General features: G+C 44.1%; 2 protein-coding genes across 24 annotated transcripts in view; one reads left to right on the top strand and one right to left on the bottom strand.

The window, feature by feature from the left end:
- Nucleotides 1–13045, bottom strand: part of IRAG1 (inositol 1,4,5-triphosphate receptor associated 1) — a 125839-nt gene that overhangs the window by 49768 nt on the left and 63026 nt on the right. For 3 of the 6 annotated variants that reach the window (XM_077866487.1, XM_077866490.1, XM_077866492.1), the window contains exons 3-10: nt 12406–12506; nt 11225–11295; nt 8625–8798; nt 8002–8079; nt 7153–7205; nt 6899–6946; nt 5124–5741; nt 3215–3293 (exon numbers count right to left, since the gene is read on the bottom strand). In XM_077866487.1, the coding sequence (XP_077722613.1) occupies nt 3215–3293; nt 5124–5741; nt 6899–6946; nt 7153–7205; nt 8002–8079; nt 8625–8798; nt 11225–11295; nt 12406–12506 (1222 nt within the window). Of the gene's footprint in view, nt 1–3214; nt 3294–5123; nt 5742–6898; nt 6947–7152; nt 7206–8001; nt 8133–8624; nt 8799–11224; nt 11296–12405; nt 12507–13045 lie in introns of those variants that run through there. The other 3 variants (XM_077866489.1, XM_077866491.1, XM_077866493.1) reach the window with 2 other exon arrangements.
- LOC144294674 (uncharacterized) overlaps nt 1–13045 on the top strand; it is a 133754-nt gene that overhangs the window by 91651 nt on the left and 29058 nt on the right. The window lies entirely within an intron of this gene.

Below are 13045 nucleotides of genomic sequence, written 5' to 3'. Positions count from 1 at the left end.
CCTTAGTCCAGTTCTTGGCATTCAGTAATCACTCTAGTTACAGTAATTGTGCTAATTAGTCACTGTAGTTATCCTTGTACCATTTGTTAATATATGAGAAACAAGTATAACACCAAGCAACATTCATCTATGCCACTAATTATTAGCTAGGAAAATCTAATGAAAGAAAGAGTCTTCTTCATAAATAGGCAAAATATAAATCAAATAGAAAGTGCCCCAGTAAGAAATATGACAGACCTGTACAAAGAACTTCAAATCTTTTTGGAGGATAAAGAAAGGAAAACCTAGATTAATAGAGGGACAAATCATGTCTCCAAACGAGAACTAAATGTTTTCACAGTAAGTATTTTAAAAGTCTATAAACTATAAAACAAAAAGCACTAGGACAGTTCTTCTGGAACCAGTGTGTAGCTTTAAAGCACTTGTAATTAAAATGTTGTATAAAATGGTATAAACTTAAAAAAAATAGTATAAATTTCACTTAAAGAAATAGGTAGGTAAGAAGCAAACTAGAAAAGACCTGTAATCCTTGAATCTTAGATTTAAGAGCCTTCTGAGGTCAGCTAGTCCAAGAGGGAACAGAGGTTGAAGGAACATATTTAAAGACTCTGCCAATTGGTTCCTGGACTGGGACATAAACTCAAATCTCCTGATTTTGTCCAGTTGCTCTTTCCATTATTTTGTGCTGAATCTTTATATCTAGAACATAATGAATATTCTGAAAAAGAAAAGCAGTGAGAGAAAAGCAGCCTCACAGCATACTAGAATGTATTATAAGGCAGCAGTAATTAAAATGGTGTAGTACTGATCAGAATAAAACAGAACCAAGGGCTCAGAACTAGTGTTTGTTATATATATATATATATATAAAATGTAGCATATGATTGTCTAAGCCACAAAATAACAAGAAATATATATACCTTAAAATATTATTGAGGTTACAGGATCTTAAATCTCCAAACACCTAGATCTTAAAATAAATTCCACAGATATTAGCAAAACAGATATAAATAGGTTAAACTATAGATAAACTATTAGAAAATAGATTTGCTATCCCAGTTAAGGAGAGGTAATGTTTTTATAATGACTTAAATAATGAAAGACTTCTCAAAAGAAAAGATAGGCAAAGATGATTATAAAAACTTTATAGTTTCTCTAAAATAACAAAAGTTGTTAAAAAGCAAAAAGTGATAGGATGAAAAAGTATTGAGAAAAAATACAAATCCAACAAGAGGATATAACATTTGTAAATATTTATGCACCCAACATAGTGCATAAATATATTTAATACAAACAAATATTAACAGACCTAAAGGGAGAAATTTTCAGGAATACAATAATTTTAAGGGACTTTAATACCCCCCACTTTCATCAATGGTTAGATCATCCAGATGGAAAATCAATAGGGAAACACTGGCCTTACATGACACATCAAACCAGATGGACCTAACAGAGATATACAGAACATTCTACCCAAGAGCAGAAGAATACATATTCTCTTCAAATGCACATAGAACATTCTCCAGAATAGATCATATGTTAGGGAACAAAACAAATCTCAATCAATTTAAGAAGACTGAAATTACATCAAGCATCTTTTACAACCATAATGGTATGATACTAAAATTCAATTCCAAAAGAAAAATATAGTCAAGGAAAGATTAGTATCTATAGAGTTTACATATATTACCAACAAAAAACAAACCAACAAAAAACCTAAGTCCCAAATGGACACTTGGGCAAAGAGATGAAAGGCTAACATACCCAATAAGGAAAAACAGAGTAAATAAATACTTAAAATGTTTAAATTTGAACTTGCTTGCCAGCAAATTAATTGAAGTAATAACAAAGTGGCATTTATTGATGATCTGATTCTTTTTATATTATGGCACATAAGGTGTAAAAGCAAAGAAAGTCCAGTGCTGGTAGTTCTTACAAGGAAGACTCCTCACTCAGTCTTTGTAGGTAGCATACATTAGAGGCAGTTTGGCAAATGCAAATGTTTCTACACTTTGACCCACTGAATCTCAAGCCTGAGAATTTGTCCCAAGGAAATAACTTGAAGGAAGAAAGAAAAAAACTATGAGTACAGAGCTGTTTAGAGCAGGGTGGTTAGTCATAGTTAACACGTAAAATACCCAACATCATCAATGCATCAACATAAAAAGTATATCCATTATATATGACAAATAGAAGGACAAGTCAAACTATATGGAATCAGTTATGACAGAAGTTTAAAAAGTAGAAACAGGAAGTTATAGCTATATAATCAAATCAGTTGTGAACAAATTATAAATATGGGTAAATACTAGAAAGAATAAAAATTGCTTCTTTCAGAATTTATGGGATTATGGGGCAAGTTTTAAGATAAATCTTGTCCTAGTGTTTTGAAGCTGCTTTAATAAGCAAATTAAAAATTAAAAGTGGAAAAGTATATCATATCTTTTTAAAAGATTGCCTAAAGATGGTTAATTTTCTTTAATTAGTACTTTACGGAAGTTGTTGGAAATTTTGCTTCTGGGAATCTTGTTAATGTTGAATAGGTAGGTGTTAGTTAACTATATTTTGGATAAGGGCTTCCAACATAGTTGGAAGCACCCTGTGCATGCTCATGTAACAATCCTTAAGCAGAAGGCTTCTGTGCTGACCACAGGTAGCATGACCCATAGAAGAGTCGAGCCAGGAGATGGAGGGCAGGAGAGAGGCAGGAAATCCAAAGTCTTATTTTCTGAAGATGAGTCTAGCAGGGTGAGTGGGTGTGGACTTGCAGGGCCAGAAGGGAAAGGGCTGGGGTCTGGACTTTGTGGTGACAGCAAATTGGAAAGCAAGAGATGACTCTAATGTCTTGAAAAGAGGAACTGTTCTATTTGGGTGACTTCCTGGGTGTGAAAGGAAAAGGAAGTGTCAAAAGTTGAGGCCTGGGTCACCCTTCCAGGCCTCCTAGGTACTAACAAGGCTCAGGGAGACAGGATCCAGAAGGGGGCCGATTGGGAAGAGACAAGTTTAGAGGTTCTCTGAGTAGGCAGGAAACATAATCTGATTCATTCATTTATCTGCAAATATTTACTGAGTGCCTGCTCCGTGTTTGGGCCACATTCACCACTGGGACAAAGGCCCTGACAGAAGTCTAGTGTTTACACGTTCACCTTCTTTGATCTGGTAAAAATGAATCCAGCCCTGGCCTGAGGAGAACATCTGTCCCGACCCCACTTACCTTTTTCCTGCTCAGCCGCTTCACTAAGTTCTGGAAGCTTGAGCCCCACTAAGTTCTGATTTCTTATCAGGATGTGCTCCTTTTTAGGAAAAGAAGAAAACATTTCAGATCATAACATCAGGCAGAACTCTTCTCTTGGTTGTGTTTTGTGGCTCTGTGACCACTCAGCCTCACGTGGGAGGCACTAAGGGCAGCCACAATGGGGGGTGGGCAGTCATGACACGGTGACATATGAAAGGCACCTGGAAGACTGCTCCTCTCCCAGCCTGTAAAGGTGCCTGAAACCATACCATTAGCACCACGATCCTTGGGTTAAGAATCGTCCTTGGCATGGTCTGCCTTTTAAATGAGCCTTTGGGCCTCAGGGCAAATGAGCTCCAACCACACAGTGGCTAAGAGCTATACGACAAACAGAATTGGAGCCCCGGGCTCTGAAGACAGGATGGTCACCTGGATGTGTATGGAGCTTTTGCTGGAAGTGATCTTTGTTGAGCTCACGGCTGTGCTTCAAGTTGGGTAGAGCTTCCTGCCCTGTTGTTCAGAGCAGTGAATGCCCACTTCCAGGAGTGGAACAGCCAGGAGTTGTGACCTCTCTTACTCCCAGTTCCTCAGTGGGTGGTTATGGCATCCCTTGAGTTGTTAAAACTCTCCAGACACATGAGGCCTGAGAATTACTGCCCCACTATACTGCCTGGGGCCTCAGCAGTCAAGGCCCAGGAGAGATGGGGATGCTCACTACCCATCAAGACCAGATCAGCACTTCCAATGTTTGACAGATCTCCTCGCACCTTGTGACTTGTGTTTGGGCGGGAGGTGGGGGGTGTCAGCCTCCAGTGGTAGCAGGAGCCACTTGTGTGGTTTGTACCCTGGTTAAAGAAGGAAAGGAAGGGCCACCAGAGGGTGCTCATGGTCCAAATGGTAGTAATTGGCCAGGGCCCTTTACCTGTTTCCTTAGCAGCTCCCTGGAGCCTCCGATTCAGAACATCATAGAAAGTTTCTGAATAGGAATGGTTTCTGATTAGAACACATTGCAATGTGTCCCTGCTAGCACAGAAACCTCTTCACTTGTGCTTGACTGCTATCATGTACCTCTTTTCCTTCCCTATCTCACACCCATTCTGTAAGGAAACCACGGGAGCCTTGTCCAGTTCTAGCTGTGAGGGTGCCAGGTCCCACCCCGTGGAGTCCCAGTTGCCTTGGCCTGTTGCTTAGGTTAGCTCTCTAGGGAAAAGGGGCTGGATAATGATTCCTTTGTCCTGTTAACTTCTTCTCACCCTCACACCCTATCTCTGTCCCCTACATTGCTGGATACTCCCAATCATCCCCTCAAAGGGTGGCTGTTCCATGAGAAACTACTGTGCCCGGTTTGATGGCCAGTGAAAGTTGGGGACATCACAGGCATTGGAAGAAATTCACCACAGGGAGAGCAGCCCCTCATGGCCATCCATTATACTTGAGGATAGATTTGAGGCCCTTTATTAACAGGCATCAGGAAGGAAAGCTCAGGGGCCTGACAAAGGGAAAAGCTTGCCCAGCTCCATTCTAGGCATGACAAGGCACTCTATCAAGGGCTTCCTGTTTATGAGCTGTCAGCTCTGGCTAGAGGGAAAAACACAGCCTGGTACTAGGGCCCATGTGCTCCTCCATATACCTGCCTTCCCCTTAAAATGTGGTTGTGTGTGGCAACTATGTCCCACTCTGACCTCCTCCCAGTAAAAGTACCCGAAACTAGTATTTATGAAGAAGATGCTGTGCAGTAGGCCTGATTTATCAGAGTAGGGAAGTTTAGGGCCCCACAAGGCCCAAGTCCAGGCTAGAGCTGCCCTGTCCTAGCAGCTCAGCCTAGAGGTCTTCAGCTCAGGGGGGACCTGAAGTGTACACCCTGCCCAGCTGGCCCTTAGGAACCCACCTCACGGAGCTTAGACAGTTTCTGCATCCGCACTGGTTGCACTTGTATCTGGAAGTCTTTGAGTCCAGGTGCCTTGGCCAACTTGCTGCCAGGTTTGCCTGAAAAACGCTTCTCTTCCTCTGCCAGAGGCAGCTTGGCAAGCACTTTCTGCAGCCGGGGGCCAGGTTCTTCAGGACCACTGTCCCAGGAGACCCCCCGCTGTAGGGGTGGCCGGGAAGCAGGGGGCCGCAGCTCAGCTTTGGAGCCAAATTTTGACACTGTCAGCTCTCCAGCTGTACCTTTTCCCTGGGGGATCAGGGGAGCCACCCCTCCAGAGCCCTGGGCTGGGCCTCTAGACAGAGGGTTGCCCTCCTTGGCTGTCTTCAAAAGCGCCTTTCCCAGCTCATTTTCATCAGAGCCAGGCTGAGGGCTATTCAGGGCCATTTTCCCACCACTGCCTATTCCAGAAGCTGGGCCTTTGGGAGTGGCCTCAGGGCACTGGAGGGGATCGCAGTTTTCCTTTTGTTCAATTGCAGTCTCTTTAGACTTCTCAATTGTGGGAGAACGAGGAGTCAGCCTTCCCTGAGACACTTTTCTCTGGTCATTCTGCTTTCGGTCAGCTAGCCCTTTGGAGACATTCTGAAAGAGACAAGGTAGAGCTAGGACTCTGAAGCAGACTGGAGAGGAAAGAGATGGGGCCACTTCCACTGCAGGACCTCTGTCCCACAGACCCTGCTAAGGTGTCTGTGTGTGTATATATGCAGGTGTGTGCACTAAGTAGACAGGAAGGCTTCTCAGTCAAGTCTGAACTAGTAAAGGGGAGCCACAGACAAGCCTGAGGTCTATAAAACAGACAGGACAAGGAGACCTGCCATTCATAATCTTCCAAGAACTTCCCAAGGGCCAGGAGCTGTGGAGGACAGTGGAATAGAGGACAGCTTGGGTGCAGTCACAAATTTTGGCCTTGACTCAGTTGCCCAATTTCTAGTCCTGACTCTTCCTGGCAAGGCCCTTAACTCTTAGGGACTCAGATTTTTCATCAGATTTATGAACCTTCTGAAATTATTACAGATGTACATGTGTATTTATGTAGGCATGTTGTACATCTTTTTCTGGAAAGAGAATCCATAGCTTTCAACAATTTCTCAGAGAGTTCCGTGATTCAAAAGAGGTTAAGGATTATTGTGATCAGGTGATTCTTGCAAAGGTAATATCTTACTACTCAGAAGTTCTAAGATTCTGCACTCTTATTTCCTGAAGGAAACCTGCTTTGTGAGGAGCCTGTAGATCTATGTCAGAGTATAGCTATGCTGTGTGAGTTGTGAAATTCTCCCAGAGGACTCTAGCCTAGCCCCAATTCTAGATGAGATTGTATTTTAATGCTCCCCTCCACCTTGAGCACTTTGCTCTGAGCAGGGGTGGGGCCCTTCTAGTGTTCATCGTAAGGATGAGGTTTTCCAGGCTGCCTCCAAGAGGAATCTCAACCAGGACCTGGAACTTTGCTGTAATTTTCACTGGAGTGACAAAAGCAGCAGTCTTGCCTGACTATGGCCAGTGGCCTGAGTGAAGATACAGGATTATAGGGTTATAGTGAAAGTGACCCTCACTGAATCTGCCTTCTTACCCCCTCCACTTTAGACTTCCAGTCACAATAAAACAGAGGAAACTTCTAGCTTCCCCGGCCTTGACCCTCCACTCATATACACCCACTTGTAGGCTGCTCAGGACCAGCCTAGGCTTTTGGAACAGTTTTTCCTACACCCAAATAATTAAAATGGAGCAGAGCTCACACTCACAGGCTCGCTGAGGTGTGGTGAAGAGACTTCGGCCTCATCCCCCTTCTGCTGGAGAAAGTAAACACAAGTCAGACAGCAATATGAAGAAACCATATCTCCTCTTGAAATATCCTCAAAGAGGGCCCTAGCAGTGGTATAGATGTTTTCCCCTCCCAACACCATCATCTCAATGGATCATGGAGGGCCTCTCAGGGGTTAAGGGGTGAGAAGAGAGACCAGTTGGCATAGGAAACCCCAGTCAGGGCCCCTGTTACCTGTGGTGGTGCTCCAGGCAAAGGGGACTGTGGGCCACTGCATTCATCCAAACCTGGAATGGCCCAGACACTGTTGAGTGATGTCTAGCACCCCAGCACTGTCAGCTGTCCCTTTAGCAAAAATACATCCACCTCCCCAGAATGTCCTCTCTTGGTTCTGTCAGGTCTGGTTGCCAGTCATGCCACCATTTGTTGAGTACCTTCCACATGTCAGGTGCTGTGGTGAGCCCTCATTTAATCAGCACAGAAACCACATGAGAAAACCAAGGCAGAGGGAAATCAAGGTGACACAGCCAGGAAGTATGAGCACTGGTAATAGAACCCAGGCTGCCTGGTCAGAGCCTGAGCTTGCTCCACAGCTCTAACAAGGGTAGGCTGTTATCCCTGGCACCATGCCCCTTTCTGAGCTGGATTGAGGGTGTGGCCCTGTACATAGTCTAATGAAAGGGAAAAAAACAAAAAAAAAAAAAAAAAAAAAAAAGAGTGGCTCAAATAGAGCTTTTCTAAATAAGCTCTGAAGTGACCTCTCTGTGAGTCCTCTCTTAGCAGAGAAAGCACCAGTTGTAGCCCTTTTCCCACAACCTTGCCTCTGTCCTCACCTACCTAGCCTCATTCTGGGCTAGGCCTGTCTCCCCACACTAGCTCAAAATCCCAACAGAAAGTACATCCACCTCCTCAAAGGCACCCCAGCCAGGCCTAGCTAGGAGTCCTCTGGGGAGGAGGCCAAATAGGGGTCCTGACTAGAAAGCCTGCAAAATTGGATGCATCCTGGTCAAGTGAGGATGGGGCTCAGCTGCCACCCAAAGTTAAGAAGCCAGGGCAGGAAATGCCAGGCGTGTTGGACCTTACCAGGTGGTGTGGAGATAGTAAGTGAGTTGCTTTGAGAGGATGCCGGAGAAGTTCCGGGGCTGAGGTTCAGGGAAACAGCTGTGGAGACAGACACAAACTGGCCAGCATTCATGAAGGTTTATGACTTCAGCCTAACAAAGACATCCTTTCAGGTATTTCTGACCCCGGGAACTGGGACTCCATCAGGTCAAGGGCTGATTCTGGACTGCCATATAAGGCTCCTACCACAGGAGCCATCCATGCAGGGTGGTCCAGGAACCTGTGCACAGAGGCATCACACAGGGATTTCTTTGTAGGATTCAGGGAAGGGGAACCCATGTTCAATTCATGGATATCATATAGGCTGACATTTCTTGGTGAAACAAAGACACAACAAGCCCAAAAAATGAAAAGCAGTTTCCTGGGCTAGAGTTGGATCAGTATGTTAGAGCTTTTGAAATAGGGTAAGATGCCCTCTCTTCACAAGATCCTCTCCACAAGAATCAGTCCTCCTGAGGCCTAGAGTTCTGGGGGTAGGCAACTCAAAAGTCACCCGTTGGAAGCAGGGCTCCCACTACAACTGGCCCTCCCCATCCCCCCACTCCATCTCAGAGTGACTCAGGGCAGCCACCTGTACATCCTACCTGATGGGGAGTCTCCGGGGCCGCTCCTGGACTTCCTCCCGCGGCGGGTCAGGAATCGTTCACTCACCGACTTGGCTTCTTCCAGCAGCGCCAGGTTTTTCTTCTTGTCCTCTTCTGAGATGCTGATATCTGGCAGCTGGTCATTGACCAGGTCAATAATGTGCCCTGCAGGGTCTGCAGTGGGAGGATGAACTCAGGGTGAGAGTCACTGAATCCTTGGCCCCTCACAGCTTAGCTCAAGGAAGCTGCCCAGCGGGAACTCAGCCAAACATCAGCGCAATGCCAAGCTAGGGAGACAGGGCTGCCTCAACAGGTTTGTAGACTGTGGCTGTGGCAGGTCCTTTGTAACAAATGGTCATAAAGCCATCTATGTTCTCAGTACTGTCCTAAACCCTGCCATTCGGTAGGGCCATCAGGAGCTCCACCTCCATGCTGTTTCCCTAGTGTATTCTTCTTTCAAGTCTCTCTTTTTTTCAACAGGCTAGTGAGCTTAAGATATGTGGATAAAGGGAGCACTCCAAAGATCATGGCCACCTTCCCTCCCTTTTTTCCTCTACCTGCACTGTCTACCCCCATCCTTCTCCATGCATCTTCTCTAGCAGCCCTTCTTTGGGTGAATGACACCACTTTCCCCAGCTGCTCAGAAACATGGGAGTCACTCCACACTCCTGCCTCAATCTCTTCACATCCCACCGACTGGTCATCAAGTCCTGATCGTCATTTACCTCAGAAATATCCCTGGAACTTGTGCCTCCTCTCCATTCTTGTTCCTTAGATCTTACCTGTACAATTACAACAGCCACTTCATAGGTCCTCTACCTTTACGCTATCCCCTTTATCCTATCTTCCATTGCCTATCAGAGTGACCTTTCTAAGAGTCCTATCTGACCTTGCACTTCACCTGCCTCTCATCAGGATTCCTCATGGTCCCTAGTCATGTGCAAATGCCAAACTGGGCCCAGCACCTTTGCTCATGCCACATACTTCTAAGGCGCTTCCCCTCCCCCTCAGTGGTGAGCAGCTCTCATTGTGCCTCTCTAGCCTCCTTTCCCCCTTTTACTTTTCATTGCTCCCCAGTTTGCATTGGGTGAAACCCCTCTGAGTTTCAATTCTGTTAGTTAGGAAGGAGTTAAACCCTATCACCCCACCTCACCTCAGCCTTGGCCAGCCAATGAGCTCAATCCCCCTGGCCACTGTGATTGGCTCGGGGATGGCCATGGGAGGCCAAGGAGAGACATGTCAGGAGTTGTGTTAAGTACACAGGAAGAGGCACTCTCTCTCCACTGATGGCACATAAGTCTGGAGTTGCTGGTTCCATTTGCCAAAAAAGAAAACTAACACATGAAAGGAAACTTGAGAGATGGGCTGAGCCAACTGCTAATGACCCAGCTTCAACACCTGGATTCAGCACTCCTTGAAACCACAAGCCCTGGCTTTTATTTATTTTTATGTATATATGTAATTTTAGTGTAAGTTAGTTTGTTAGGTTTCTATCATTTGAAAGAGTCCTGACTAATACACACAGCAAAGCATTCAGTTGCTCTGGTTTGGCTCCTGCTCCCCCACCATATTGTTTCTTGAACCCAGAATGCTTTTTCTTCCTCTTGTCTATCTATCCAACTTCCTAAGGCATAACTCAAATACTCTCTTTTCTGGACTACCTACCCAGCCTTCCCCCTCTTTAGACAGAATTGGTCCCCTTCTAGCCTCAGTTTCCCTAGCACTTCTGTGAAGGGCCATATAATACAGTATCCTGATTGTATCTGTTCACTTCTCAGTCTCTTCATAGACTATGAGCAACATGAAGGCAGAGACCAAATCTGTATCATATCTGTGTTCCGATGGTCCAGAACAGACCCTGAGAAACTATTTGGAGAATGAGCTGGTGATTGGGGCAGCAATTGCATTCTATTATATCTATTAGATCTTTGCTTATGCAACCAAACGGCAGAGTGGGGACTGTAACATGGCTTGGATCTTTCCCTCCTGTACTATTACATCTTCTGGTGGGATCTACATTCATCCTGAGGAAGAAAACAGGCTCTATCACCACCGACACCAGCTGCCATGGGGCTTCAGACAGCATTGGGGGGGGGGAAGGGAGATGCTCAGCACCCCCTAGCCCCACGTGCATTATATCCTTGAGAAACAAAGCAAGCGGCTATTTAAAAGCCACATAGTCATCACTGTTCTTTTTTTTATTAGTTTTTTAACTTTTTTTTTAGCCATAACTGCTCTTAGAGAAAGAAAAAAAAAAAGGCACTTGCCTACCTGAATGTGGGCCTTTCTAGCAGGAGATAGAGAGCTCTGACCCCTATACCCCAGAATTGAGCCTCACCCTGCTGTTCTGCCTCTTTGACTTCCTCATCTTTCTCTTTACCTCTTGGCCAAAATAAATTAAAATTAGATATATTTCTTTTGGGCTCAAACACAGAGGGACAGACTGACTTTGCCTTCTTGGGCTCATGATATAGACTTGCCTGAGAATTAGGAGAGGGAAGGAGCTGAGTTGCCAGATCTCAGTCTTCCTGCTCAAACATACCTTCAGCTGGACCCTTATCTCTGGTTGCAGAAATAAGATAAATTGGACTAGCCCTTACCTACAGAAGTCAGCGAAGCTGTAGAAACCTTCAAGTGTCGGTGAGAAAGTCTCCTGTGGGGACTGTGAGCTCTGAAAGACAGAACAGAATCATTTTTCTAAGAAAATTTGTCCACAGCTTGTAAATAGGTAGATAGATACCTATATATTCTTTCAAAGTCATCCTAGAGCATCATTTTACAAGCTTATCTAAGCTTGAGAACTTGTTAGAAGTGCAAATTCTCAGGTTCCAACCCAGATCAACTGGATTAGAAACTCTGGAGGGTGAAGCCCAGCCATCCATGATTGAACATATCCCCCCAGGTGATTCTGATGCTTGCTAAAGTTTTTGAAACACTGTCCTAAGGAAATATAACTCTATTTATATAGAGTTTGGGCCCAGACTCTAAATGAACATCTAACTATAGAAAACTCATAAGATACGAATAATTGGTAGAGATATAGATGATTTCTGTTGGGGAAGAAAGATAAAAACAAGGTTTCATTGTCTTCTGGAGTATTAACCTATTTTATATCGAACTTAGCAATCTTATTCCAGCATTCTTTTCCTCCCCACTGATATGTACTTCCATTTCTTGTATCCTCTTTTGAACTAACTTTTTTATCTTGGTTATCCTGATGATTTCCTCATCAATGAGTTAAATAAATCTTTGACATATGTTCACTGCATATTTGTATAAGAATGACCTTTGTAGCTTTTTGAAAATTATACTTAGACAATCTCACTCCAGCTAGACCAATGCATATGCTAGTGCTGTGTCAAACTGAGGCAGTGATATCCCTGTGTACAGTAGCCAATGCCTCTCCCAAGTGATCATCTTCCACACAGGACCAACATTGACCAGGGGCAGGATTCTCCAGTTATGAGATCAAAGACTCCTATCTCTCAGGTCCATTTGCAAATATCTGGGCAGTTATTATAGGAAACTGCCCTGCTATGACTCATGCCTAAAGGCTAGCAAAGTACAAAGGACCAAATACAGGAAAAGAAAAATATTTTGGAAAGAAAGATAATGGACAAATCCCAAACTCTTGCTCTCATTTGGAAAAATTGCTTGATTCTATTTCATCAATAAAATGATCAAGAAAGAAGGTTTGTAAAAAGTATATATAACTATCTAAGCTTCATGTGCTAGGTAATATTGCTCTTCACAGCACAAAGATTAGGCACATGGGATATACCTGTTGACCAGGTTTTTGTCAGTTTCTCCTTCCGGCAAGCTGGCATCCCCAGTCAGGACAATGGTAGGTGGACTGCAGGATGTTCCTGCAGTGTGAGGGCTCTGGTGGTTCAGAACAAAAACATAGATGGAGTTAGCCTTAGGATGGCAGAACCTTCCAGGAGCAGGAGCTAGAGCATTTACTCTAGTATCATTACGCTCAGAACCATCTTGATAAGGAAAAGACAATTACTTCTTCATTCTCCAGCAGGCATTCATTAGGTATAACATGGTCTACTTTTCATGAACTAAGATTCAGGAACCTCTAAGCCATCCCTGGTTAGTCTTCACTAACAATCTAGGAAAAGAATGGTGTAGAGGCCTCAGGCTGCAGCCAGACAGGCTGGGGAAGGAGACCAGGAGAACAGGTGGTGGCACCCACAGATTCTTGATATACAGTGAGATCCCACATTTGGGTAATCGTGACATTTTGATAAAGATGATTTGTTTAATGGTTCATGGAATGTGCAGTTTAATTTGTGTAACCTTCAAAAATGTTTATCTGAATAAATGCACATTTTTGAAATTAGAACAAAAGTTATTAGCTGGTCTTTAGATTTTTAAGGTATTTCAAAGTCACTAAACAAAACAAAACTAACAGC

Source organism: Canis aureus, chromosome 23 (genome assembly GCF_053574225.1).
Source record: "Canis aureus isolate CA01 chromosome 23, VMU_Caureus_v.1.0, whole genome shotgun sequence".
Lineage (NCBI taxonomy): Eukaryota > Metazoa > Chordata > Mammalia > Carnivora > Canidae > Canis > Canis aureus.
Note: the sequence above shows the minus strand (reverse complement) of the source record. Positions and strands in the feature narration are given on the sequence as shown.